General features: G+C 56.2%; 12 protein-coding genes across 12 annotated transcripts in view; 5 read left to right on the top strand and 7 right to left on the bottom strand.

Moving 5' to 3' along the window:
* Positions 1 to 742: 742 nt before the first annotated feature.
* On the bottom strand, positions 743 to 3,167 carry L226DRAFT_615961 (MFS general substrate transporter). The gene is made up of 13 exons (XM_067686844.1): positions 2,753 to 3,167; positions 2,616 to 2,684; positions 2,539 to 2,567; positions 2,436 to 2,478; positions 2,314 to 2,380; positions 2,191 to 2,250; positions 2,060 to 2,126; positions 1,880 to 2,000; positions 1,592 to 1,820; positions 1,514 to 1,538; positions 1,371 to 1,459; positions 1,219 to 1,320; positions 743 to 1,156 (listed from the first exon to the last, which is right to left on the bottom strand). The coding sequence occupies exons 1-13, from the start codon at positions 2,954 to 2,956 to the stop codon at positions 762 to 764; spliced, it is 1,500 nt and encodes a 499-aa protein (XP_067531420.1). The 5' UTR covers positions 2,957 to 3,167; the 3' UTR covers positions 743 to 761.
* Positions 3,168 to 3,768: 601 nt separating this feature from the next.
* L226DRAFT_514128 (alpha-glucosidase) lies at positions 3,769 to 7,212 on the bottom strand. The gene is made up of 7 exons (XM_067678400.1): positions 6,409 to 7,212; positions 5,725 to 6,353; positions 5,398 to 5,667; positions 5,249 to 5,350; positions 4,998 to 5,196; positions 4,559 to 4,947; positions 3,769 to 4,504 (listed from the first exon to the last, which is right to left on the bottom strand). Exons 1-7 carry the CDS (start codon positions 7,130 to 7,132, stop codon positions 3,884 to 3,886), a joined length of 2,934 nt encoding a protein of 977 aa, XP_067531419.1. The 5' UTR covers positions 7,133 to 7,212; the 3' UTR covers positions 3,769 to 3,883.
* Positions 7,213 to 7,469: 257 nt separating this feature from the next.
* On the bottom strand, positions 7,470 to 8,307 carry L226DRAFT_538661 (uncharacterized protein). The gene is made up of 3 exons (XM_067681540.1): positions 8,089 to 8,307; positions 7,912 to 8,033; positions 7,470 to 7,845 (listed from the first exon to the last, which is right to left on the bottom strand). The coding sequence occupies exons 1-3, from the start codon at positions 8,232 to 8,234 to the stop codon at positions 7,652 to 7,654; spliced, it is 462 nt and encodes a 153-aa protein (XP_067531418.1). The 5' UTR covers positions 8,235 to 8,307; the 3' UTR covers positions 7,470 to 7,651.
* A 118-nt stretch (positions 8,308 to 8,425) lies between these two features.
* L226DRAFT_514121 (uncharacterized protein) lies at positions 8,426 to 9,413 on the bottom strand. The gene is made up of 3 exons (XM_067678399.1): positions 9,085 to 9,413; positions 8,786 to 9,021; positions 8,426 to 8,720 (listed from the first exon to the last, which is right to left on the bottom strand). The coding sequence occupies exons 1-3, from the start codon at positions 9,331 to 9,333 to the stop codon at positions 8,648 to 8,650; spliced, it is 558 nt and encodes a 185-aa protein (XP_067531417.1). The 5' UTR covers positions 9,334 to 9,413; the 3' UTR covers positions 8,426 to 8,647.
* Positions 9,414 to 9,807: 394 nt separating this feature from the next.
* On the bottom strand, positions 9,808 to 11,104 carry L226DRAFT_492575 (DUF602-domain-containing protein). Its single transcript, XM_067677393.1, has 5 exons — positions 10,985 to 11,104; positions 10,869 to 10,931; positions 10,679 to 10,816; positions 9,982 to 10,626; positions 9,808 to 9,926 (listed from the first exon to the last, which is right to left on the bottom strand). The coding sequence occupies exons 1-5, from the start codon at positions 11,042 to 11,044 to the stop codon at positions 9,918 to 9,920; spliced, it is 915 nt and encodes a 304-aa protein (XP_067531416.1). The 5' UTR covers positions 11,045 to 11,104; the 3' UTR covers positions 9,808 to 9,917.
* Positions 11,105 to 11,215: 111 nt separating this feature from the next.
* On the top strand, positions 11,216 to 12,058 carry L226DRAFT_514115 (uncharacterized protein). Its single transcript, XM_067678398.1, has 5 exons — positions 11,216 to 11,382; positions 11,439 to 11,568; positions 11,621 to 11,718; positions 11,769 to 11,844; positions 11,895 to 12,058. Exons 1-5 carry the CDS (start codon positions 11,323 to 11,325, stop codon positions 11,972 to 11,974), a joined length of 444 nt encoding a protein of 147 aa, XP_067531415.1. The 5' UTR covers positions 11,216 to 11,322; the 3' UTR covers positions 11,975 to 12,058.
* Positions 12,059 to 12,277: 219 nt separating this feature from the next.
* On the top strand, positions 12,278 to 14,154 carry L226DRAFT_469498 (kinase-like protein; the record flags this gene model as incomplete). The annotated part of the gene is made up of 6 exons (XM_067676226.1): positions 12,278 to 12,476; positions 12,559 to 12,872; positions 12,931 to 13,188; positions 13,238 to 13,336; positions 13,387 to 13,742; positions 13,803 to 14,154. The coding sequence occupies 6 exons, from the start codon at positions 12,278 to 12,280 to the stop codon at positions 14,152 to 14,154; spliced, it is 1,578 nt and encodes a 525-aa protein (XP_067531414.1).
* A 558-nt stretch (positions 14,155 to 14,712) lies between these two features.
* On the bottom strand, positions 14,713 to 16,059 carry L226DRAFT_562663 (uncharacterized protein). The gene is made up of 4 exons (XM_067683515.1): positions 15,889 to 16,059; positions 15,190 to 15,833; positions 15,070 to 15,135; positions 14,713 to 15,003 (listed from the first exon to the last, which is right to left on the bottom strand). Exons 1-4 carry the CDS (start codon positions 16,010 to 16,012, stop codon positions 14,821 to 14,823), a joined length of 1,017 nt encoding a protein of 338 aa, XP_067531413.1. The 5' UTR covers positions 16,013 to 16,059; the 3' UTR covers positions 14,713 to 14,820.
* A 94-nt stretch (positions 16,060 to 16,153) lies between these two features.
* Positions 16,154 to 16,659, top strand: L226DRAFT_574497 (U6 snRNA-associated Sm-like protein LSm2; the record flags this gene model as incomplete). The annotated part of the gene is made up of 5 exons (XM_067685055.1): positions 16,154 to 16,162; positions 16,215 to 16,312; positions 16,370 to 16,430; positions 16,482 to 16,584; positions 16,637 to 16,659. The coding sequence occupies 5 exons, from the start codon at positions 16,154 to 16,156 to the stop codon at positions 16,657 to 16,659; spliced, it is 294 nt and encodes a 97-aa protein (XP_067531412.1).
* Positions 16,660 to 17,124: 465 nt separating this feature from the next.
* Positions 17,125 to 17,961, top strand: L226DRAFT_574496 (uncharacterized protein; the record flags this gene model as incomplete). Its single annotated transcript, XM_067685054.1, has 5 exons — positions 17,125 to 17,231; positions 17,291 to 17,425; positions 17,485 to 17,605; positions 17,667 to 17,795; positions 17,854 to 17,961. The coding sequence occupies 5 exons, from the start codon at positions 17,125 to 17,127 to the stop codon at positions 17,959 to 17,961; spliced, it is 600 nt and encodes a 199-aa protein (XP_067531411.1).
* A 214-nt stretch (positions 17,962 to 18,175) lies between these two features.
* Positions 18,176 to 19,840, top strand: L226DRAFT_615951 (ArfGap-domain-containing protein). Its single transcript, XM_067686843.1, has 5 exons — positions 18,176 to 18,341; positions 18,394 to 18,418; positions 18,472 to 18,580; positions 18,638 to 18,717; positions 18,774 to 19,840. Exons 1-5 carry the CDS (start codon positions 18,236 to 18,238, stop codon positions 19,678 to 19,680), a joined length of 1,227 nt encoding a protein of 408 aa, XP_067531410.1. The 5' UTR covers positions 18,176 to 18,235; the 3' UTR covers positions 19,681 to 19,840.
* L226DRAFT_514097 (zincin) overlaps positions 19,664 to 21,884 on the bottom strand; it is a 6,650-nt gene continuing 4,429 nt past the window's right edge. Inside the window, exons 5-13 of the mRNA XM_067678397.1 lie at positions 21,645 to 21,776; positions 21,433 to 21,590; positions 21,241 to 21,365; positions 21,164 to 21,189; positions 21,053 to 21,105; positions 20,566 to 20,998; positions 20,324 to 20,498; positions 19,903 to 20,246; positions 19,664 to 19,838 (exon numbers count right to left, since the gene is read on the bottom strand). Of these exons, the coding sequence (XP_067531409.1) occupies positions 19,821 to 19,838; positions 19,903 to 20,246; positions 20,324 to 20,498; positions 20,566 to 20,998; positions 21,053 to 21,105; positions 21,164 to 21,189; positions 21,241 to 21,365; positions 21,433 to 21,590; positions 21,645 to 21,776 (1,464 nt within the window). The 3' untranslated portion in view covers positions 19,664 to 19,820. The remainder of the gene's footprint in view (positions 19,839 to 19,902; positions 20,247 to 20,323; positions 20,499 to 20,565; positions 20,999 to 21,052; positions 21,106 to 21,163; positions 21,190 to 21,240; positions 21,366 to 21,432; positions 21,591 to 21,644; positions 21,777 to 21,884) is intronic.

Raw genomic sequence — 21,884 nt, 5'->3', positions numbered from 1 at the left:
ATGCATCCTGTTTTACCATGTCTCGAATTTGATTATTTGTTAGCCATGCCGCGACTGTCCCATAAAGCTTGAAGACTAGTACTGCGACACACTGCTTGAAGAAGTCGTTACGACTACTATTTATTAGAGAAAGTGAACGAGTGTGGGGGCTAGTCATACGCCTTGTTTGTTCGCCTTGTGTACTGGTGCCGTTTTGTGAGCTTGCGAAATTGTGCAACTGAACCTACTATCCACGTCTGTCCGTGGTCAAGCTTGCTGTGCGTACCGCCTTCTCAACAGAGTCCGGTGATACCAATTCGGAGCCTTCGTCATTGCTGTCCTCTCCTACCATGCGGGTACGCGACCTCTCCGCGACTCCGGTTGGCGACGGAGTTGATGATCCTTATATGGTCAGCGCATTTTATCATGTTCACGTTTCCGAACCTCGAACGGTTCCGCGTCGTCCTTCCGGCCGCTAGAGGCGGAGACTTTGCCACGGAGGCCCAGAGGGACCATGCTTGTGCATGATGGTCGAGCGTCATGGAAGACGTCCTCGCAGCTCAAGCGGGTGGCGGCAAGGAAGTTGACCGGTAAGTGGATAATCAGATTCAATTGATACCAAGCTGCTGACCTCGTAGAGGGCGGAGTGGTATGTGAAATGAAGGGTGCACTACGCTGCATAGTCACCCCGCAGTGTAAGTACGCTGTTACGGGTATTTGATCACCTCCATTCATTGGTACCACGATCCGAAGTATTCTCTGAGCATGTTCTTATAACAGCGCTACATGACGTACTCAAACCAGATGCTCTCGTTGGACACAGGGACCTCATGCGGCGGCCGTTCTCCGTACGCCTCCCGGGCCAGCTTCTTCCGCCTGTTCTCGGAGCCTAAATACACGAAACACAACATTGCGCAGATGACAACGCCGATCTGGAAGGCGAGCAGCGTCACGGTCGCGGATGTATAATCAGGCGGAGCTGATATCGTTCCATACAACCACACCGAGAGGATGCCGCCGAATTGGGTGATCGTACCGGAGAAAGCAATGGCGGTCGTGCGCCGGACTATGGGTGCCGTGTTGTTCACTAGCCATGTGGCCAGAGCGGGCCAGGCACATAGGCTCCCGGGTACGGCAAGGAATAGGGACATGTAGCGTAGAGAGGTCTGGTCGGAAGCTAGAGGAGTTGCAAGTATGAGTTTACCAGGACACAGCATGGCCGGGAATGTCCTGACTCACCGATGTATATAGCAAAGCCCGCGGATGATATGGCGGCGCAGATACTGGTGGTGACCCCTCGGTGGCCATACCGGTCTGATACTAGCGCTACGAGGAGAGAAACTGGAGGGATTGAGGCAACGAATCTGAGAGATGAAGGCAACCAAACTCACCTATCGCGCCCAAGATGAATGGCGGTACGCTCATCAGCTGAGCCTTGGAGCCCTCGAAACCCATCCCTGCAATGATACTAGGCAGGAAGCTGCTCATTTGGTTAAAGAGGTGCCCCGCGATAAATCTGCGAAGAGCTACGCACTAGCCTAGCCCAACAGTCGTGACATCTAGGTCGACAATCAATATTACACGAGGCAATTAGTAGATATGTGCGACATACCAGCAAAAAATCCAGCTAATGCCATGACTAGGACGTGTGGTTGCGCTAAGACACGGCGCATCTCGTACCAGAAAGGGCTAAGGTTGTTTGTCTCCGTCGCGACATCGTCTTCGACCAGCACATGAGTGACGTATAGTTTCTCCGCTTCGTTCAGGAGAGATATGCGTGTCGGACCCTTCGGCATGACCCAGATACAAGCAAGACCGAATATAATACACGCGATGCCATCCTGCCAGGCAGTAGAATCTCAGAGTGTCGTACGGGGAAGAAGTGTAAGAAAAGACCTACCAACAGGAATAGCCACCCATATCCCGGTATATGGCCAACGCCGTCCATATGTATGATTCCAGCAGCAATTAGGCCCGATGTGCAGGTCGCACATGGGATGGCAGTGAACATGATTGCCATTCTATAGACCATCAGCAAGAATATGAAGATGAGCGAGGAATGAACCCGAGTAGAGCTCACCTGACTTGTAACATTCGGCGAGGATAGTAACAGGCGAGATATATCGAAAGACCAGGCAAGAGGGCCCCTACCAGAAACAAGTAGAAGACGTCACCGTTAGACCCGACTGCTAACGAGAGGCGAATCGGTACCTGAGAAAAGTCCGGTGAAAAATCGACAGGCGATGAATGCAGGGTATGTTGTCACCACCCCTGTATAATCAACGTGACCTGAGTAATGAGTTCGAACAACATCTATGTTCAGGGGAGTATCACCTTGAAGAGCACTACTGAGGCCCAGGAGGATCAGTATGACGGGCAGGAAGATATGCGGGCCGACAATCTAGCAGCGACCACTGAGCACAGACAACGTGCTTCATTCTAAGGGGTAGGCTCACTATCATGAGATAATTGGAAGGAATATTAAGGGCAATAGGCGGGCTGCCCATACGTCAATCTCGACATTGTATATGAGGGGGAGGGGGGGATCAAAGGACTCACATGAGTGCGACCGTCATGGCGATGCTGAACTGCAAAGGATATAAGCGTGGTCGCGTCATATGCTAGGGGAAACGCACCTGCGCATCCGAAATGCCCAATTTCTGCTGAAGACCGGCAATTCGTGCGTTGCCAATGTTTGCCAGGTCCTGGAGGTCAAGTTGCGTGCTGATCAGCATAGCGGTCTACCAGTGAGACGACGTGATGTGCGACGAACCAGACAAGCAAGCAAGTAGATCATGGTGACGACAGGGAGCACGAGAAAGTCTATCTTCAACCATACCCGGCTCCTTCGGGGACAAGATACTGAACCGTGGAGCGTATCATCATCTAAGGTCAGGACGGCTTGCTCAAGGATGATGTTGCGGGGCTTGTCGTCGACGGTCTCCACATCGGTGGCGATTCCAGGTGCAGTGGACATGACAACGAGGGAGAGAGGTAGTTGTAGGAAAGGTGCGTCTCGCGGCCGGTCTTGTAGGCTTCAAGGCAGAAGATAGCGTGGGTGCAGCTTTGTGGATGCCGAAGAAGGTTCCGCAAGAGAACCTGTGCCGGTGAAGACCAACGTTGTTTCGACAGAGTCATTGCGCCTTTAGGGAAATGACGTTGGGGGACCACAGGCCACATATTGTCAACGGAGCTTAGTGGCACAGCGCCCTGAACTGGTGGGTGGACTGTGAGAGAACAACTTTGTGTTAGCGTTAGGTAGCTGAAGCTCGAGAAGCGAGGATGGTTCCATGCCATGGATACAAGCGAGAGGAGGAATGAGAGACTCTCGCTTTGGAAGATAAGCGAGTTGCGATGCACGCCCAGCGGCGCCCGCGTGAGCGGCTGGTCACTTCATCGAACACCTTGCCACGGGAAATAGATCGAAGGGAAGTGGTACTCACATACGGCGACCGAGGAGTAGTTCGAGGGCTCCAGACCACTGCGTTAATGCCAAGAGGCTACTGTATCTTGACGTCTCAAGGGAAGCGTGCCAAGTAAAGCTGGCAGCAGGAGGATCTAGGTAACGCTATAGCTTTTACTGGATCGGTTTGAGGGAGAGGGAACTTGCTTATTCACCTTATGCCCATTATGTGGATCGCCGCATTGCCCATTGAATCCCATGACTCTCGATTGCTCTCATCTCGCCGCTGCACTGTCAAAATGGGTTTTGCCACTAAATGTTTCAGTACGCCACCGGCGGATCGTCAAGTCAAGACAGCAGCACAAACTTGCTGCTTCAGGAGATCAAGGGTGTCGTATCGCTCTGGCCCCGCGTTCTGGAAAATCCACAGATATATAGCGTAGTGTATCACCAGAGCAAAAACAAAGGATAAGACTCAGCGGCAACGGTATCTAACGTCGTCTATGCCTGAACAAGGATCTCCCAGTCGCTCGTGATGCTCAACTTCGGGTCCTTGATGACAAGTTCGCTTGCCGTGCCCTCCTGCTTGGCGGAAGCGGCAACACCTGGCGTGAACGTCCACTGGAGTTCCTTTCCGCCAGTAGTAACGCTCGAGGGCTTGGTCATAAGCCCAAGGACAACGACCTTCTCGACGCGAACGTCCGCGACGTTCTTCGCAAAGTCGTTGCTGCTGTCATAAGTAGCCAACGCAACCTGGTCGACTGCCTCGGTGGGCTTCTGCGCGGCGAGGTCGCGGCTGCTGATGCGTACACCCTTGCTCTTCTTCGCGGGCTTCTCGGCGATGAATTCGCGCCAGATGAACTTGCCGTCGCGGTGCGAGTACGTCTCCCCGTCGTCGAGGTAAAGTTCGCCCCGGGCGATGCCATCATTGCTGAGAGCTACGCGGAGGGTGAAGGGGTCCTTCTTCATCAGCGGGGAGGAGCGGCGGGGGCGTTCCCGTGTCGATACGATGGAGCCGCCGCGGATGAGGAGGGGGATTTGGTGGAGCTCGGCGGGGACGGTGATCTCCTTGCCCTTTGAGGTACTGGGGTACACATTGTGGTTGAAGTAGTCATAGTACACCTAGCACAGAACGTCAGCCGGGTCATGAGACATCAACACAAAAACAAGCCGCACCTGGTCCTCAGCCGGAAGATACACTGTCTCCTCGGTAACGCCCTTTTGAGTGACAGGCTTGACCAGGAGTCCAGAGCTTCCAATGAAGAACTGGTCGTCGAGCGAGAAGCCGTTCTCGTCGTGCGGGAACACGACGAAGTGCGGACGCACAACGGGGAGACCCGTCACGCTGGCCTCACGGAATGCGGTGTACCAGACAGGGAGCATGCTGTAGCGAAGGCGCAACATATCGCGCACGATGCTCTTGTACGGTTCGTCGAGCAGGAATGGCTCACGACGCTTCGTGTCGATGTGCGCGTGGGCACGGAAGAAAGGCGAGAACACGCCAACGCCGTACCAACGCACGAGCATCTCGGGCTCAGGGTTGCCGAAGAAGCCTCCGACGTCAGCTGCCGGTCTGGTCAGAAACTAAGCGTCACGATGACAAGAACATACGCACATCCAGCGAAGCTGAAGCCAGCGATGTTGTTGGCGAGCACCATCTTGACACCAACAGCCATGTGGTCCCAGGTGCCGAGGTTGTCCCCAGTCCACATCGCACCGAAGCGCTGCGAGCCGGCGTAGAACGAGCGGGTCAGGACAAACGGACGCTTGGGAAGATCAGTCCTGGCCGCTGCGGCTTGCGACGTCAAGTTGTGCTGTATGGCAATCAGTACGTGTGATTAACTTCCAGACAGCGGTTGCACGTACGAAGAGCATGCCGTTGATGTTGTGCAGGTCACGATGTTCCCAGCCGCCATGGTGGATACTCTCGCGAGGCATACTGATCTCAGGTCCGTTGAAGATCGAAGGCTGTCGAGCCATCAGCGTGGTGTTCGCCAGCCTATCGGATGACATACCTCGTTCATGTCATTCCAGATGCCGGTGTTGACAGTGCTCTCCACCCATGACCACTGCTCGCCTTGCGGCGTCACCTTGAAGAGGGACTTCCACCAGTCCCAGCTTCCCGGGTGGAAGAAGTCGACCCACGCGCTACTGCCACTCCAGCACCAACCCTCGTAGTCAGTCTGGCCATCTCCTTTCTTCACAAGCAGGCCGAGATCCTTTGCCTGCTTGTACACCGGGTAATCATCCGTGCGCTTGAGGTGCGGGTCGACGATGACCACCATCTACATAGTCGCGATTAGTAGCAATCAAGGCGAGACGTGGACGTGTGGAATACCGACCTTTCGCTCAATGGCTTCGACGTCCTTGATCATGTCGACGGGGTCGGGGAAGTGCCGTTTGTCCCAGATGAAGTACTTGTGGTCCTCGGCGTACTCAATATCGAGCCAGAAAACGTCAACTGGAATATCCTCCTCATCGAAACGCTTCTGCACGGCCCGAACATCGTCAGAGCTGATGTAGTTCCAGCGGCATTGATGGTATCCGAGTGCCCAGTGCGCAGGGAGCGCGGGCGTTCCAGTGAGTCGGGTGTACTGGCCAAAAATGTCTGCGGGTGTAGGACCGGGGAGGACAAAGATGTCGAGGATTCCAGTTTCTGAGATCCAGTGGGAAGTAGTCGACTTCGGGCTCGGACGACCGATGTCGATCCATGTCTCGGAGCCTATGGCGTTGAAGATACCGATGGTGGAGTCCGCCGAGTGAGCGTACATGACAGGGATGGATCCGTAGAGTGACATCGTCGAGTCGGCCAGGTACTCGAACACGTCGGCATTATAGAGGCGGTAGGGGTCTGTGTAGTGTGCGCCCTCTCCAGTGGTAAGCGGGAGATCAAGGCGTGTCGCATGTTGCGGGATACCGTAGACATGGCCGTGGTTCGGGAAGTCAATATCGATGGACAACGACTCCGGTCCTATTATTGAACGGCTCAGAACGATAGAATGTACATGAGTGTCTAAGCGACCTACCCCTCGGCTTGGGATCCGTGAACGAGTTGAAGGTCTCTTCCCACCAACCGTCCTCCGAGTCGCCCTCAAACCAGGCGGTGCGCGGAAGAGCTCCGAGCACGACCTGGGCATTCTCGTCCGTGTCCAATCCCTCCTCGGGGACCTCCATACCCTCCTTGCTCTTCGCCACCGACTCCTTCGTCCGGAAGTGCTCCATGTGGAGGAGCCCCCGGCTGTTCAACACAACCTGCTCCTTTCCGTCCCTTCGGAGCGTCACCTTCAGAGGCTCAAACGACACGTCCACCTGAACATCGTTCTTGGGACCATATGCTGCACGGACGCCATCCTTCCCGACGCTCCACTGGATCTTCTGACTGACCTTCGGCTCCTCGAGTAGTGCCCAGGACGCAGCTTCGTTGTATCGCTGCCTCAGGCCATCCACCTCGTCCATCCTGACCCGCACAACACCGTCGTCGTGTATCCGGACATCGAGGCTGAACTTGACGTCAGGGTAGATGGATGACTTCACTCCCGCAGTGAACGCGGCCTGGTCAGGAGAGAGAGCGACGCTTGACGCGTCAACTGAGTAAGGGGACCTCCAGGAAGGGTTCTCTGCTGCCCGAGCGGAGAGAGCGCGTCCCCGCCGACAGAATCCAGCCTGGGAGCAGGTCTTGAAGTCATTAGTCTTGACCGCGAGGACCGCCGGGATGGCGGCCACGACCAGGAGTGAGCTGAGAGCCCGCATGCCTAGCTTGTCGTCTCCGCCGCGTTAGCTGCAGGAGACAATGGCCGAGTATGTTGAACGGGAGATGAGTGTGGGGAAAGGTGTGGATGCACTGCAGGCTGAGAGACGTGAAGTACGTGTCACTGAGGGCTTCAGACCCCGAGCAACTCCGACCGCGTAATGCTGATGATTGTATTGACAACTCTAAACGACAACACTAGCTCCGCTCCAAAATGGTACAACAATGCTGTAACCACTGCAAGTCCGCGAGAGCGACAAGTAGGCATCGAGAGTCCGCACGTTGCAATGATACAGTAGACTTATGTTATGCACATCAAATGAGTCTGTTCCGCCATAACTCGAGCTCTCTGCTTACGGAGGAATCCTAACCTTCAGCATCTTCGTACGCCGGTTCCGAGGCGGTCTTCTCGAATTCTGAGCGTTGGAATAGCAATAGCAGTGGATAGGTTACAGTGTAGGTATGCGTGTGATATGACCAGTGGAGTGGGCGACAAGGTTGAACGACATGGTGTGGTAATGTCAAGGCAAGACCGCTGCCGCACCCGTCTTCTTTTGCGGTACCGGAGGCGGCGGGGGAGTGGTCGACAGACCCGCAGCCGTCTGCTCGTTCTTCCATCTCTGCCACCACGCGCCCGCAGACAGGTCCATGAGTTCATGGAAGATGGCCGACGACCACTTGCCCTCCATGTCCACGGTGTGCGTCGTGCCGTTCTCTACACACGGGACGCTCGCACATCAACACACCGCACGGACTTGTGGGTAAGATGAGGGGAACATACTGAGCTCGACGACCATCTCTGGCTTCCACGTCTCCTCCTTCGTCTTCAGCGGCTTAATGACCTGGATGTCGACCGCCGGGTTCGCGTACCGTATTCGTGGAAGGTCCTCCTTTGCGAAATGGCTGCGCGCAACCTCAGAATATGGCTCGGAATAGTTCATAGTATTATACAACGTACCGTGCGCCGAAGTGGTCATTTCGGTACGCATATGTGAGCTTCAAGCTCTTGAGGCTCGAAAGGACCGGGCGGGGCTCCTGTGTAAGGCGTGCGAGGACGCCCGACAACCTTGACGGTCCGGGAATAGTCTTCGGTTTCCGTGGCATGACGAAACAAGCAGCCCAGACGAGAGAATCTAGGACAAGGCCGGGCGAGGAGCAGACGCGAAGAGACGAGAGCTGACACGCTCGCGCACAGGCGTCAACAGAAACTCTGGCGTTGTTTGTCCTTGTTGAATTCCAAGGCCGTCGGCCTCAATCCGCTACGCCCTCTCGGACGCCACATCGTTCACTGCGTTCGTTGTCAATGTTATAATCATTGGATCCATCGAAAGTGTTCGTTATGACAGGCAGGCAAGAGGTAGTAGTAGTTCGCGATAGGAGAAGGAGAGGATATCGATTGCGTCGCACGAGTCAGTCTAATCATATGTAGCAATACAGTGCGGTATGGTAGAGATTAGAGATGTGAGGGGGGTGAGCGTAGGTATACAGGTCCATGGACATGCGCGACGAAGGGTCCATCACCCGACTGTGAAGGACTCCCCACATCCGCAGGCATCCTTGATGTTCGGGTTCTTGAACGCAAACTTGGCGCTGCAGATACGGTTTGAACGTGAGCACGACCCACGGCAACACAGTAGATGCAGCGTGTTACTCACCTCAAGCCATCCTCCTTCCAGTCCATCTCGCTGCCGATAATGGAGAAGAGTGCCTTGCTGTCGATCAGGACCCTAACTCCGTCCTGCTCCACGACCTCGTCGAACTTGCCCGGCTTGTCGACGTACTCGAGGTGGTACGACAGCCCAGCACAACCCTTGTTCCGCACACCAATCCGGATCAACTGTGGTGTCGGGCTCTTGAGCAGGTTGCGTAACTTCTCGACGGCGGTGGGTGTCTGCGAGTGGTTTTCACATGTAAGGTCCGGTCTGGGGATATGCGACACATGTCTGTTACTCACGAGAGTAATCGCTGCCTTGGTCGCCCGGATCTTGGGACGCGGCCGCTCGGCCTTGGGTACTGGTGGTGGCCGCGCCGCAACTTGTGGGGATGCAGCATTCGGGGAGAGGTCCTTCGCACTGGGCGGCTTGGACGATGGTACAACCACCGCTGGCGTCTCTCCTAGGAGAGGAGACGAGGATGTGGATGCCTTGGATGTCGTCGACTGTAGGGGCGGGGATGGTCGGTCATGCGAGAGAGCAGACATCATGGCATGTCGGTGACTGGGAAGGTACACCAGTGCGCGAGTGGAAGACGAGGCGATGGAGAACGATGCGTGCGCATGAGCGCGCTGGAGACGAGCTAGTGCTGTAGCCATGATGTGCGAGAGTGGTGGTAGGAGAGAGAGCAGAGGTGGTTGTGGTCGACGCCGTGCGGGACGCTGTCCGACACTGGCCGAGTACGGTTGGTAATAATTTCCGAATGGTAAGTGAGGTAACGCTTTACGTAATCTGTGGGGTTTGTGCTGTCCAGCCAATCAGATCCCCTCAATTGTCGAGATTACCGGGCGCCTGCCAACTTGGACGATCGACGACTGTTGTATCCAGGCCCAGTCTAGGCCCAACTGTTCCGAATTGCAGCTCGAGGCTCAACACTCATTCGTATTCAGTGCTCCTCACTATGCTTGGCGGACTGTGCAGAGACGAGGCCTAGCTCTTATAAAATGCATAGGCCAAATCCAGCGGGCTGGAACGACAGTAATACAGATACGACTACTATGATGATACCAATACACGATACATAATATCCACGAAACAGAGTCCGAAAGCACCACGATAACCCAGAGGCGGCATCCTACGCATACTGCACAGTAATGGTCAGCACAAGTCCTCAAAGCAGTACAACAAGACCGACTCACCCTCGTGAACGTGCCCATAGTCATGAAGGTCTCCTTTTTCTTAGACCCATCCTTCGGGGCGTACAGAGACTTGACCGCGTCGCTCATGCCAGCTTTCCGCCTCGCCTCCTCCTTCGCGAGTTCCTGCGCCACCGCCCGGCTCGCTGCGACAATACTAGGATTCGTCGTCGGCACAGCGGCAGCCTGCTTTTTCGCTGGAGGCTCAGCAGCAGCATCTGCAGCGACAGCGGCTGCTTTGCGCTTCTTGCCCTTGCCCTTTGCTGGCTCGAGTAACCGCTTCGCCACCATGGCGGCGCGCATGTCTTCCTCGACCTCGGGTGGGGGGTTGAGCATAAGGATGTCGGTCGTGCGGTCGTACTTTGCACCGCATTGTGGGCAGAGATCGAGAGAGGCTACGTCTTTGCCCTTGTCACTACCCGCTTCACCGTCAGCTTTTGGGGATTTTGAGGGAGGTGACCCTGCGACCGTCTTGAGTCCTGCTTGTGAGAAGACGCAACCGCAAGGCTGGAGGTAGACGAAGGGCTGAACGCCATTCATCTCCTTCAGGTTGAGGGGGCAGACGAAGGGCGCGCGGTCAGGTACTGAGTCAGACGAAGGTGGGGAAGCCTTGGCGGTGTTCCGGGTGAGTTTGAGGGTCTTTAGATCCTGGACGCGGAGTCAGCAGTTGCGCCAGCTATCGAAGACAAAGTGAACGTACCTTCAGGGACCGGATGTGCCCACATACAACCTCACCCTCCGCACCAAACGCTTTCCGATCTAATAGGAACTCGAGCACCGCGTCCTTGTTATATAGCTTGCCTAACGGACATGATACAATGGGTTCTTGTAGCGGACGCTGTATAACTGGTCAGCGAAGGGCCCAACGCAGAGAGAGTTTAAGTACATACCTTTGATAGTGCGCAGAAGAACCACATTGCGCGGATCTGGTTGGCCCTGTCTGCCTGCTCAGCCTAATGGGACGGGTCAGTGGGGATGTAACGGAGGGCAATGGGACAGAACACACCTTGGGCTTGCTCTTTACAAGATCGCGCCGATCTGGGATACTTCCTCCATCATTACCCATGGTTGCAGAAACGGATAGCGGGGTGTGTGGGCTGAGTGTGGTGGTGGTCGGACGCTGAGTCGCGGATGTCTGAGCAGAGGGAGAGGGCGCCTGAGTAATAGAGGCTGCTGACTAATCCGGGATATCCTTTTCGAGGCATGCCAAGATGCCGGGGCGGGCGCCTGGAGGCTTGTTTCGTGAACCCATCTCAGCCTCTCGAGCCGGCTCTGCCTCGTATTCTATGTCTGCTCTCTGCTGGCGTCGCTGCATTCAACGCCGGGGCCCCTCATAGCAGCGTCATGCTGCAGGAACTGTCTCATATGGACCGTATCACACAACTCCAAGATGAGATCCAACAAGCACGTCTCTTCCTGTGGCTGCAGCTCCTACCCCGGCACTTACGCTCGCCTTGCAGTTGTTGACGATTATGTCGAGTAGCATCGCCTACCTCACCTCGCGCAGCAACTTTCTGCAGGTCAGCCAGGAGATTCCGGTGACCAAGTCGCGTAATACGGACAAGTATGACCAACCAGACGTGCTTGAAGGTCAGACGCGTACTTGAGCGCGTTTTCTGTGACTAATTGAGACGTCTTACAGCGAACAAGAAGGAGTTGGTGTCGGACTTGATCGTGAAGGCGAAGCAGATCGAGTATCTGATCCAGTCGCTGCCGGAGCCCGACCCGGAGGAGAGGCAGGTACGTGAACGTCGCGTTCGGTGTCATGCTGTCCCCCTAAGGCCACTCAGGTCGAACGACTGCAAGTACTGGAGGAGGAGATGGCGCAAGCGAACGCGGAGTACACCCAGGCGGTGAACCGTGCAAGTGAGTCCTCCCGTTCCTAGACACAGACGCGACTCTGAACGTCCGTCCAGAAAGCCTGCATGCGCAAATATGCGAGGTGCTGAGGAACATGCTGGATGAGCCGGACATTGTGCAGGACGAGGCTGGATGAGTCCGCGGTGTGTGCATGAAACCCTGTACATACGTAGATGTATACTTGGAGACCGTGTTATCGAGACTGCCGAATGCTCCCGCGAACATGTGCGAGACGGTGAAGGGCGAAACAGAAACACTGAGAGCGCCAATCTGGGCAATCTTGGACGCCATGTTCACATTCCAACGGTGGCTGCCCTGCACGCACGCCTCATTCCCTCTCCCGCCACCCCATTTCAGCCCACGCCGCCGCGTGCATTGATCGATAACAATGGCGGCGCGCACCAAAGCCCAGAACCCGGCGGAGTTGCCCGACATACATATGAATACAGCCAAGGGCCTCACCATGGCTGTCCCCGACATCCGCATGGCCACAGCCAAGGGCATGACCATCGACAAAGACATCAGGATGGAGACCGCAAAGCCTGGCACGACCCTCAAGCAGGGCGGATTCAAGATCTGGGAGAAGGAGCTCCTCGACAGCCCGGAGGTCCGCAGAAAGGCTACAGTTGCCCAGCTATGTGAGTGTCGCGCCCTGCCACAGATCTACCCCGCCGTGCCACCCCCGCCCCGGGCTGATCTCGTCCGTCTTGCGCCCTCAAGACTTTCTTGATTACTACTTCAACCTCCTCGGATACATCGCTGCCCGCAAGGAGCGGCGTGCGCGCTTCGACGAGGACACCGCCAAGCGGCAGCTCACCCAGTCCGAGTACGCGCAGGAGTTCAAGTCCTACCGAGGCCGCGAACGCGCCCTCCTCCGCAAGCGGCGCATCAAGCTCAAGGTCGACCAATTCCAGATCATCGCCCAGGTCGGACAGGGAGGCTATGGAGAGGTCTTCCTCGCACGCAAGGCGGATACGAGGGAGGTGTGTGCGCTCAAGAAGATGCGCAAGCGGACGTTGTTCAAGATGGACGAGGTGCGTGCTGCCAATCGTTTGTTTCTGTGCTGGGGCTGATGGTCGTGTGCGCCGCTAGGTCCGGCATGTCCTCGTCGAGCGTGACATCTTGACTGCGACCAAGACCCCTTGGCTTGTCCGCTTGCTGTATGCTTTCCAGGACCCTTCGTTCGTCTACCTCGCGATGGAGTATGTCCCCGGAGGAGATTTCCGCACCCTCCTCAACAACGCGGGCGTGCTCAAAGAGGAGATCGCGAGGTTCTACATCAGTGAGATGTTCGTCGCCGTGAACGAGCTGCACAGATTGGGTTACATTCACCGAGACTTGAAGCCGGAGGTATGCCCAAACATCCGTTCGTCAGGTCGTGTGCTGATCTCCATGGCAGAATTTCCTCTTGGATAGCACAGGTCATGTTAAATTAACTGACTTTGGGTTGGCGACTGGCGCGTTGAACCCACAACGTATCGAGTCGCTCAAAGTCAAGGTGCGGTCTATCGCAATCCGTCGTGACACGCCCATCTGACCTCCGCGCAGCTCGACCGCGTAAAAGAGAACGAAGTCATCCACCGCTCGACCCTCGAGCGCCGCTCCATCTACCGCTCTATCCGCCAGCAGATCCCGCGGTACGCGGACTCGATCGTTGGGTCCCCAGACTACATGGCCCCAGAGGTCCTGCGCGGCAAGCCTTATTCGTTCTCAGTCGACTATTGGTCGCTCGGGTGCATCCTGTTCGAGTTCCTCGCCGGCTTCCCGCCGTTCAGCGGTCGGACTCCCGAGGAAACATGGACGAACTTGGACAAGTGGACGTCGGTTCTCAGGCGGCCCGAATATGACGCACCAGAGGACCAAGTGTTCAACTTGACCGATACTGCTTGGGATGCCATCACGCGGTGCGTAGAGATGACATCGATATGGCCGCTTCAAGTCTGACTGACGCCCCGGGGGTGCAGACTTATCGCACACGCAAGCGTGCGATACGCGACGCTCGGGCAGTTGCGCGAGCACGCGTTTTTCAAGGGGGTCCAGTGGGACGACCTGCGCGGGACGGACCCGCCGTACGTGCCCGAGCTCACAGGCGACGAGGACACGGGCTACTACGACGACTTCACGTCGCCGCAGGACATGGAGAAGTACGCAGAGGTGATCGAGAAGCAGCGGCACGTCGAGCGCGTGAGGGAGAAGGAGGAGCCGTTTGCGCGGGGCGTTTGGGTCGGGTTCACGTTCAGGAAGAACGGGCCGATGGCGTTGGGCGGCGGCAGGGGGCACCAGGAGGATGATGGCGCGTTGGCGACCATTTTCTAGATGCATGTGTAGATGAGAGGGTTCACGCGCAGATGGAACCTCGGGCCTCGGTACTTGGGCTGTTGCTGAGCCCCACGACCTCACGATGACCCTTACGATCGGTAGGACGTAGTGATAATGGACGATACCCAGATCCAACAAATTGTCGTAGCTTTCGTAGTTTTGTTGTAGAATGATGCAGAGATAATCTCAATATGTCTTCATAGTCACTCACACAACGACGCGTACCTGTCGGCCCCCGAGCCCTGCGAGGGAAGAGGAGGAAGTGGGTGCGCGTCTCCGCTTTTGAAGGGGAAGAATCAACGTGAGGTCAGCAGGACGAGGAGACGAACTAGAGATGAGTCATTAGGCAGGTCTCTTCACCATTCTCGAGTTGAATCCGAATAATCCAGTATTTGCGGATGGTCGGCCCAACTAACCATCCACGTTGGCGCCCGTGGAAGGGTTAGTGACAAACAAGATGACCAGGGTTCCTTCGCTGGTCAATATGACCGAGAGCCACATAATGCCAGAATTTCTCACTCATCCATGAAACTTTCAGGACGGTAACGAACATAACTGCAGGGGAGAGGATGTCCCGATTGCGTGGCGTATCGATCGCTCATGACTCTGATTATAACATTAGTACAGGGCAGAAGTACAAACAAGAATCCCCAAAGTCAATCATCAGGTCGCGATCCAGGTCGCCACCCAGATGAGGAACCCAAGCCCAACGATCAGTGCGGAGATGTCGTCCAGGAAGACACCTCCTATTTGCAGGTACTTGAGGCCATTTGTGATGACGGCAGGTAATGGTGGCGGCAGATGCGGCAGCGCGAAGGAAAGCAGCATCGGAGGCTGGATAGGATCCTGCAAGAAACATAGTGAGAGAGTCAGTGTACCTGACCGGCACAGTAGCGGCCCTGGATTACGCACAAGTCTTGTGAATATACGCCACGTATGGAGGACGAGCGCGAGAGTGGTGAACGCCCAGAAGAACGGCTGTAAATCCGATGGTCAAGCTAGGTTACATAAGAAATTTGTGTCTTTACTCACAACTGTCTGTACGCTGAAGTTGTCTTCTGGCGCCTTGTAAGCCAGGTCTGCCCAACGCCGCCAACGGCTTCCTGCGATGCCGCCGTGCGTGTTCACTTCATATGCTTCGGGCTCTTTCCAGAGCACGAAGTAGGCAAGGAGCATCCAGGCGCAGACAACGTGGACAATTGGCATCAGCTTCTGCAGCAATGTTTTCGGCTTCGGTGCAGCGCTCTGAGCGGCAGCACCTGCCCCAGGGAACTGGAACCCAGGCGGCGCTCCGGCACCTCCTTGTTGCAATGCGGACATGAGCGCGGCCATTGGGTCATCTGGTGGGGGCACGGCGGTGGATGAAGACGCAGCAATGGACGGTGCGACCGCAGTCGACGATGACGATATCGACGATGCCCTCGGCCTCGGTTGCTCTGTACCGGGAAACTGACCAGAAGCAGCGGCACCAAGGAGGGCGTTCATGAATTGTTGTTGCTGCTCTTCGCTCCATACAGACGGGTCGGGTGCAGCAGATCCGAGACCGGCAGCGCTGAAAGGGGACGTGTGCGCATCGCTGACGTTGCGTGTACCGGGCGTGGACGAGTGGGCAGGTGTAGGCATGTCGGATGTCTCGCCGACAAAGTCGGTCAGGCCGCGACTGGGCAGTGACGGGGCTGTCTTGTGTGTTGGTGCGCTGTATACGAAAGCGACATAGGGACAAGGACGTACCATCATGCATGTATGACGCACCCTCCTCGCCACGGGCGGAGGTGGTGATGCGAGCGAGGCGGTCGCCGCCGCGCGCAAGGATGGCCTTCCTGCGTGCTTCTGCGCGAGCCTTTGCGTCGGCCATGGATGGGAGGGAGAGGGAGAAAGGGAGGATGTCGACGTGGAGGACTCGAGGAGAGATGTGGACTGCCGCCACCGAGGCTCGCGTAGATCACACCCACGCGTCCATACAGCGTCTATCCTATCCCCCTTGTCCTCAGCCACCATGGTCAGAGTCTGCCCACTCTCGTTCATCGTTCTTCCTGGGTTGCTCATCGCGCGTACAGTTGATCTTCTCGGTATTCAAGACACTCACGGACCAGACGGTCTCTGTCGAACTCAAGAACGACCTTTCCATCACTGGGACCCTCAAGTCTGTCGACCAGTACGTCTACTGCGTTTCGTATGATCATCGCTAGACGGACTACATGGCTCTTGCAAGGTTCCTGAACATCCGACTTGACAATATCAAGGTGCAGGATGAGGCAAGACATCCTCACATGGTACGTGGTCCTTAAAGCCGCGTGTTAGTATGCGCTCAAGCGCGTCCTTAGATGGCGGTCAAGAACTGCTTCATCCGGGGTTCCGTCGTTCGGTACGTTCAACTCCCCGCAGAACACGTTGACACTCAGCTACTGGAGGATGCGACCCGGAGAGGTATGTCTCCCATCGATTGTTCACATATGACGCTCATGCTACTGCGTTGTAGAGACCGCCGTGCAGAAGCGGTGATATTCCGATCTGTATTCTACCTGCCTGCGTACTGGGAGGTCCAATTCAGCTTGAGTTCGCATCTGCCACAGGTACGCCTGTGTCTACCATGTATCATATTGCATGTCTATTGCATCCTCTATCAATGTTCTGGTTCTTCGTGCGGTACCTATGCGTTCCCTCAACGGTCTCTCAAACAGATAGGTTAGGCATACTGTTGAGTTCGAGGTTATTTGGCACAATTACCATCAGCGTCGTGAGTCCAGTATATCTCGTTGGCGTTCTGTATTCCCCAGTCCAGTTGCGCGATGGTGTTAACCTAGCGTGTTTTTGGCCGCAGTGGCGTTGCTTTCAGCGCACATAGCATTGACGCCCACTCACAACTTGAACTTAACCGTCACGATTGCTTATACCATAAACTGACCACAGGTATTCTTCTGACATAGTCATAGCATGTAAACGAGCTGGCGACTTACATCTTGCAGGATGCCAGAACTACCGAAAACGGTGGCCTCTGCAGAGGCCGGGCTATATGTGGATGCTCTCGAAGACGTCGCGGACGCTCTCGGAGTCGAAGACCTTAGCTTTTCGGTGTACGTACCGGCTCCTTCGTGACTTGCTTGGAACAAGTGATGTGACCATATTGGTGCAGTTACAGCTCGGTGATCGATCGGTTGGACCATGAAGAAGTAGCCGTGAACCGCGCACTACTGCGAACACAACAGGCCGAAGTCGAGCTCACACAGTACCTCCAGTCCATACTGCACGAGCGAAGACTGATTGACAGGTGAATCCAGCATTCCACCTTGCTCATTGTGGCTGTTCCCAACGTTGCCGTTGTATCAGATGGATCGACTCTCTCCAACCCACCGTAGAGAGCGCCGACACCGTCTCTGAGCTCGAACGCCGAAAAACCGCACTCATCGCAAAGGCGAAGGAGTACCAGAAAGAGCTCAGCGAGCTACAGGTACGCTGCAGGGCCCCTAGGCTATCTACATAGTCATGGCTAACCACTGACGACCGGACAGTCCGACATGCCAGAGACAGCTGCCGTGTCCATAACAGAGCTCTCGGCGTTCCGGAAGCAGCTGAAGAAGCAAGAGCACACTCTTAAAGAGAAGCGGGCGAGAGTAGAAGCATTCCAAGGACTCCCTCCGGTGCGTCTCTACCACCGGAAGTGTTTGCAAGCTGCGCCGCAACTGACTGCGAGCGCAGAATATCGAACTCGCGAGACATGCGCTCCAGGAGGCCAGAGATAAACAAATGGAGCTAATACAGCTAAGAGAGCGTTTGTTGGGGAAAATGGTGGATGGCGTGAACTGACGGGAGACGGGAGCATATCAGAGATACGTACTGGACAAATCATCTGTTTGGAACTTGTACTTGTACCACTGGGCCGCAGACTGGCTTCGCTGATAATTTTTCCGTGACATTTGAATCATGTTCGCAACTTGCATCGCAATACCAAGTAACTGCGCCGTAGAACTATGTACTAAAGTCGATTGAGGAGTTAATGGGCGCTTATGTAAGGAGATATCGACGCGTCCGGTGCAGAGCACTGCTTCAACGTGTTCCTTTTCCCCCATCCACCACCACCATGTCGGCAAAACAAGACAAGGCAACAACAGAGCGTCATGCGCGCACTCTCCGCGAGTTGCTGAAGAGACCAGAGAACAAGACGTGCGCTGACTGCAAGCGCAATGGTGCGTCTCGCCTTCTCTGGGTCGAGTGACTTTGGACTGATTATATGTACAGACCCGCGATGGGCTTCGTGGAACCTGTTCGTGCCTTCAAGCAACAGGAATGTGGACTAAGCTGACTTTCTATGCTTAGGGGCGTGTTCTTGTGCATACGATGCTCGGGCATCCACCGTTCCATGGGCACCCACATCAGCAAGGTCAAGTCCGTGGATCTCGATGTCTGGACTCCCGAACAGATGGCTGTGAGTATGCTTCCTTGGGTTTCTGAATCTCTATCTAAAGCTCGCATGCTGGTGAAGTCAATACAGAAGTGGGGAAACAGGAGAGCGAACCTATACTGGGAGGCACATCTGAGAGCAGGACACATCCCACCCGATCAGTACGTCACCCCTCATCTCTCCATCTGCCCGCCCTTACACCCCATCCTCCATACAGCAAGATGGAGTCCTACATCCGTTCCAAATATGAGTCCCGCCGCTGGGCGCGCGAGGGTCCCCCACCCGAAGATCCCGCCGTGCTCGAGGCAGACGCCCCAGCCCCCGCTGCTGTTGCACCTCCCACGCACGCAGCTCCTCCCGCACAAGCTCCCACCCCCTCGCATGCCTCTCGCGCATCCGTTTCCTCCCTCAACGCGACCCGGGCCACCCAGCCACACCAGCTCCTCTCCACCGCCATTGCCGCGTCCCGCACGCCCGCTGCAGCGATTCCTGCTCCACAAGCTCAACAGGCCCACGTGCAGCAGCCCCAACAACAACAGCAGCCCCAATCCGCCGCTGTCGACCTCTTCTCGCTCGACTTCCACGCGCCTACCAGTTCGACTCCGCAGCCCACCGAGCAGGAGCAGCCCAAGAAGGACGTCAAGGCAGAGATCATGTCCCTCTTCTCCACCGCCGCCCCCGCCCAAGCAAACGCATTCGGTGGCGCAGGCGCAGGCGCAGGTATGTTCGGCGCAGCGCCTGCGCAGGCGCAAAGCCAATTCGGCGGGTTCGGAGGTATGGGCGGCGCAGCGGCACAGGCAAATCCATGGGGTGCGATGGGTGGCGCGGGTGGTTTCGGGCAACCTCAACAGCCCCAACAGCAGCAGCCACAGCAGGTCCCGCAGCAGACGAGCATGATGGGCAACGCAGGCGTCGGGATGTGGGGCGCGAACTCGGGATGGAACGCTGCCCCCGCCGCGCCGGCGCAGTCGAGCCTCTGGGCCACGCCTGCGCCCGCGTCCCAGCAGAGTCTGTTCACGACAAGCGATGTGTGGAGCACCCCGGCTGCGAGTACGGCCCCGACCGGTGCGGCGGCGCCGAAGACCAACGATGCGTTCGGGGACCTCTGGGGCGGGTTTAAGTAGATGGGCACTGGGATAGATTTGTGATACATTTGCTGCACTATTTCTACATACATGTCCACATCGGATCGGATGGTACAATGTACACTTGTAATTGTACATCCTTGTTACCCCTTGACTCCAACTACGGGAAAGTATATGATTCACGCAAGGCCAAGGTCCTGCCGTATTCCCCCCGTGAGTTCCAAGCACTAGACCAATTAATGCCTCCCAGCAAGCACGCACCTTTTCGATCAGTCTCCTCGCGATCGGGTGGAACGCCTCCTTGTTCGCCGCGAATACCTCCAGCGCAAGCAGCCTGTTCGCCTTCGCGATCGCGCGAAACGTCGGCCTACAAAACTTCATCCGGCCACGCAGGATGCCCGACCCGTCCGTCCCAGTGACCCACTTCGCCGCATCAGGTGCGAACTCCTTCGCTGCAGGCGAGGCCGGGTCGAGCAACGCGACTTCGTAGAACCGCCAGCGGAGCTCGGCGTTGGGTGTGCTATCAAAGGCGTATACCTGGCCGAGGTGCTTGATGTGCGAAGTCGGGAGGGCGGCGTAGGACTGCAGGCGCTCGAGGAAGACAACTAGTAGTAGAAGGGTGCAGGAGGGGTATTAAGAAAACAAAGTTAACTCAGAGGATGTGAACGGAAGATCGACATACTTTTCTGGTTGGCGTTGAACGACGCGACGTCGCTCGCCTGGAACCCGAGCTTTGATACGTCCACCTCGGAGCGAGAGGCATCCCACTTCTCGGCAAGGGAGAACGCTTCCCGTGCGAGCGCGGTGTCGTAGACCATCTCCACGGGAAGCTTGAGACCTTCGCCATACAGCCATTCCTGCCATCCCGCCAGCATCAGCATACACCTTTGGCATACGAGCCACGACAAAGTGCAATTTACTCACGTCCCACTTGACGCTATCCAACGCCTTGATCTTCTCCTCGCCCCCATGCTTCTCAAAGTACGCATAGAGATGCGCCTTCCACTGCTCCGTAGTGATGCTCTTCCCCATGAACGTGCTCACATACTCATATATATACGGCAAAAATACGTCCAAGCCCCCAAGCATGCGTTCCAGGTGCAACAAGAAGTTCGCGCCCTTCTCGTACGGGACGGTGCTGTACGCGTCGTCGGGGTCCTCGCCCGTCTCGAAGTCGATCACGAGCCGCTGGTACTTGGGGTTCTCCTCGTACTGCTTCAGCGCGTCTTGCAGCGACTTGTATCCGATGAGAAACGAGAAGCCGCGGTCGGCGGGCGTGTGCAGGAGCTGCAGGAGCAGACGCTCGATGTACGTCGTCCAGCCCTCGTTGAGCCAGAAGTGCGTCGAGTTCGCTTGTCTGCGAGAGTCTGTCGTCAGAGCATGAAAGGAGCAACTGAGCCGCCACACATACGTGACGCCGTTACCAAACCAGGAGTGGGTCAGTTCGTGTACGACCACATCCACCTGTGAATGAGGCGCATGTCATGAATATGCGCTGACAGAGAACTAATGTCCGCCTTACAAGTGTACGGTCGCCAGTAAGAAGAGCTGTTCCAATCAGGTGAGTGAGGTTTCACTTCACGCTTGTTGTTCACGTACTGGGTGTGAGGAAGGTGAGGCACGCGTTCTCCATACCGCCGTAAGGGAACGACGGAGGAAGAACAAGAAGGTCATACACCCCAAACCTATACGGCGGCAAGATCTTCTCCGCGGTAGCGAGGAACCTAGGCACCAGCAACCGCGAGTTAAGCCCCCCGTTACCCAAGCTCGCACTAGTAAACGGGCACGAACCTGCCAGTGTTCTCGCTAAACTCCCAGTACGCAGCGTCGATGAGCTCGGGCTCGGCCCAAATACCCGTCGACCACTCCTTGCCCTCGACCTTGGGCAGCGCACGGTAGCGGAAGTTACCTATAGCAATGGCGATGAGGTATGGGGGAATCGGAACGGGCTACCCAGACGCAACGCGATTAGGCCAGGACACAGCGAGGTCGCAACAACTGACCTGCTTGTACTCATATGTAACAATGTCTTTCCCAATCTCCTTGCCATCATGTGCGGGACCGTCCGAAGGAGGAGAGACACGAATGGCGGAAAGCAAGACGGGGAGGACACACGCGACCTTCGCGTTGTACGTCTACGGGAAAGTATATATAGTTCATGAGACCATTCCGAGTCAGGTGAATTAAAAACTTACAATCTTGACAGAGGAAGAGTCCTGCAGAGGAGCCATGCTCCGCGCGTA

This window comes from Lentinus tigrinus (genome assembly GCF_003813185.1).
Source record: "Lentinus tigrinus ALCF2SS1-7 unplaced genomic scaffold L226scaffold_34, whole genome shotgun sequence".
Taxonomy (NCBI): Eukaryota; Fungi; Basidiomycota; class Agaricomycetes; order Polyporales; family Polyporaceae; genus Lentinus; species Lentinus tigrinus.
The sequence above is the reverse complement of the archived record's forward strand: the minus strand, read 5'-3'. Positions and strand labels throughout refer to the sequence as shown.

Excerpts from the sequence above, each read along its gene's own strand:
- L226DRAFT_615961 (XM_067686844.1), bottom strand. The coding sequence starts at position 2,956 with ATGTCCACTGCACCTGGAATCGCCACCGATGTGGAGACCGTCGACGAC. Across the intron at positions 1,460-1,513 it reads ACGACTGTTGGGCTAGGCTA|CTTCCTGCCTAGTATCATTG; the intron begins GTGCGTAGCTCT and ends CCAAATGAGCAG. Across the intron at positions 1,157-1,218 it reads GGGCTTTGCTATATACATCG|CTTCCGACCAGACCTCTCTA; the intron begins GTGAGTCAGGAC and ends CAACTCCTCTAG.
- L226DRAFT_514128 (XM_067678400.1), bottom strand. The coding sequence starts at position 7,132 with ATGCGGGCTCTCAGCTCACTCCTGGTCGTGGCCGCCATCCCGGCGGTC. Across the intron at positions 5,351-5,397 it reads TCTGGAATGACATGAACGAG|CCTTCGATCTTCAACGGACC; the intron begins GTATGTCATCCG and ends ATGGCTCGACAG. Across the intron at positions 4,948-4,997 it reads TGGCTTCAGCTTCGCTGGAT|CTGACGTCGGAGGCTTCTTC; the intron begins GTGCGTATGTTC and ends CCAGACCGGCAG.
- L226DRAFT_538661 (XM_067681540.1), bottom strand. The coding sequence starts at position 8,234 with ATGCCACGGAAACCGAAGACTATTCCCGGACCGTCAAGGTTGTCGGGC. Across the intron at positions 8,034-8,088 it reads AATGACCACTTCGGCGCACG|CCATTTCGCAAAGGAGGACC; the intron begins GTACGTTGTATA and ends GGTTGCGCGCAG. Across the intron at positions 7,846-7,911 it reads AGAGATGGTCGTCGAGCTCA|AGAACGGCACGACGCACACC; the intron begins GTATGTTCCCCT and ends TCCCGTGTGTAG.
- L226DRAFT_514121 (XM_067678399.1), bottom strand. The coding sequence starts at position 9,333 with ATGATGTCTGCTCTCTCGCATGACCGACCATCCCCGCCCCTACAGTCG. Across the intron at positions 9,022-9,084 it reads CCAAGGCAGCGATTACTCTC|ACACCCACCGCCGTCGAGAA; the intron begins GTGAGTAACAGA and ends AACCACTCGCAG. Across the intron at positions 8,721-8,785 it reads TGGAAGGAGGATGGCTTGAG|CGCCAAGTTTGCGTTCAAGA; the intron begins GTGAGTAACACG and ends CCGTATCTGCAG.
- L226DRAFT_492575 (XM_067677393.1), bottom strand. The coding sequence starts at position 11,044 with ATGGGTAATGATGGAGGAAGTATCCCAGATCGGCGCGATCTTGTAAAG. Across the intron at positions 10,932-10,984 it reads TTGTAAAGAGCAAGCCCAAG|GCTGAGCAGGCAGACAGGGC; the intron begins GTGTGTTCTGTC and ends CCGTCCCATTAG. Across the intron at positions 10,817-10,868 it reads TCTTCTGCGCACTATCAAAG|CGTCCGCTACAAGAACCCAT; the intron begins GTATGTACTTAA and ends CCAGTTATACAG.
- L226DRAFT_514115 (XM_067678398.1), top strand. The coding sequence starts at position 11,323 with ATGCTGCAGGAACTGTCTCATATGGACCGTATCACACAACTCCAAGAT. Across the intron at positions 11,569-11,620 it reads CCAACCAGACGTGCTTGAAG|CGAACAAGAAGGAGTTGGTG; the intron begins GTCAGACGCGTA and ends GACGTCTTACAG. Across the intron at positions 11,719-11,768 it reads CCGACCCGGAGGAGAGGCAG|GTCGAACGACTGCAAGTACT; the intron begins GTACGTGAACGT and ends AAGGCCACTCAG.
- L226DRAFT_562663 (XM_067683515.1), bottom strand. The coding sequence starts at position 16,012 with ATGGCCGACGCAAAGGCTCGCGCAGAAGCACGCAGGAAGGCCATCCTT. Across the intron at positions 15,136-15,189 it reads ACTTCAGCGTACAGACAGTT|CCGTTCTTCTGGGCGTTCAC; the intron begins GTGAGTAAAGAC and ends TCGGATTTACAG. Across the intron at positions 15,004-15,069 it reads GGCGTATATTCACAAGACTT|GATCCTATCCAGCCTCCGAT; the intron begins GTGCGTAATCCA and ends TGTTTCTTGCAG.
- L226DRAFT_615951 (XM_067686843.1), top strand. The coding sequence starts at position 18,236 with ATGTCGGCAAAACAAGACAAGGCAACAACAGAGCGTCATGCGCGCACT. Across the intron at positions 18,581-18,637 it reads GGACTCCCGAACAGATGGCT|TCAATACAGAAGTGGGGAAA; the intron begins GTGAGTATGCTT and ends ATGCTGGTGAAG. Across the intron at positions 18,718-18,773 it reads GGACACATCCCACCCGATCA|CAAGATGGAGTCCTACATCC; the intron begins GTACGTCACCCC and ends TCCTCCATACAG.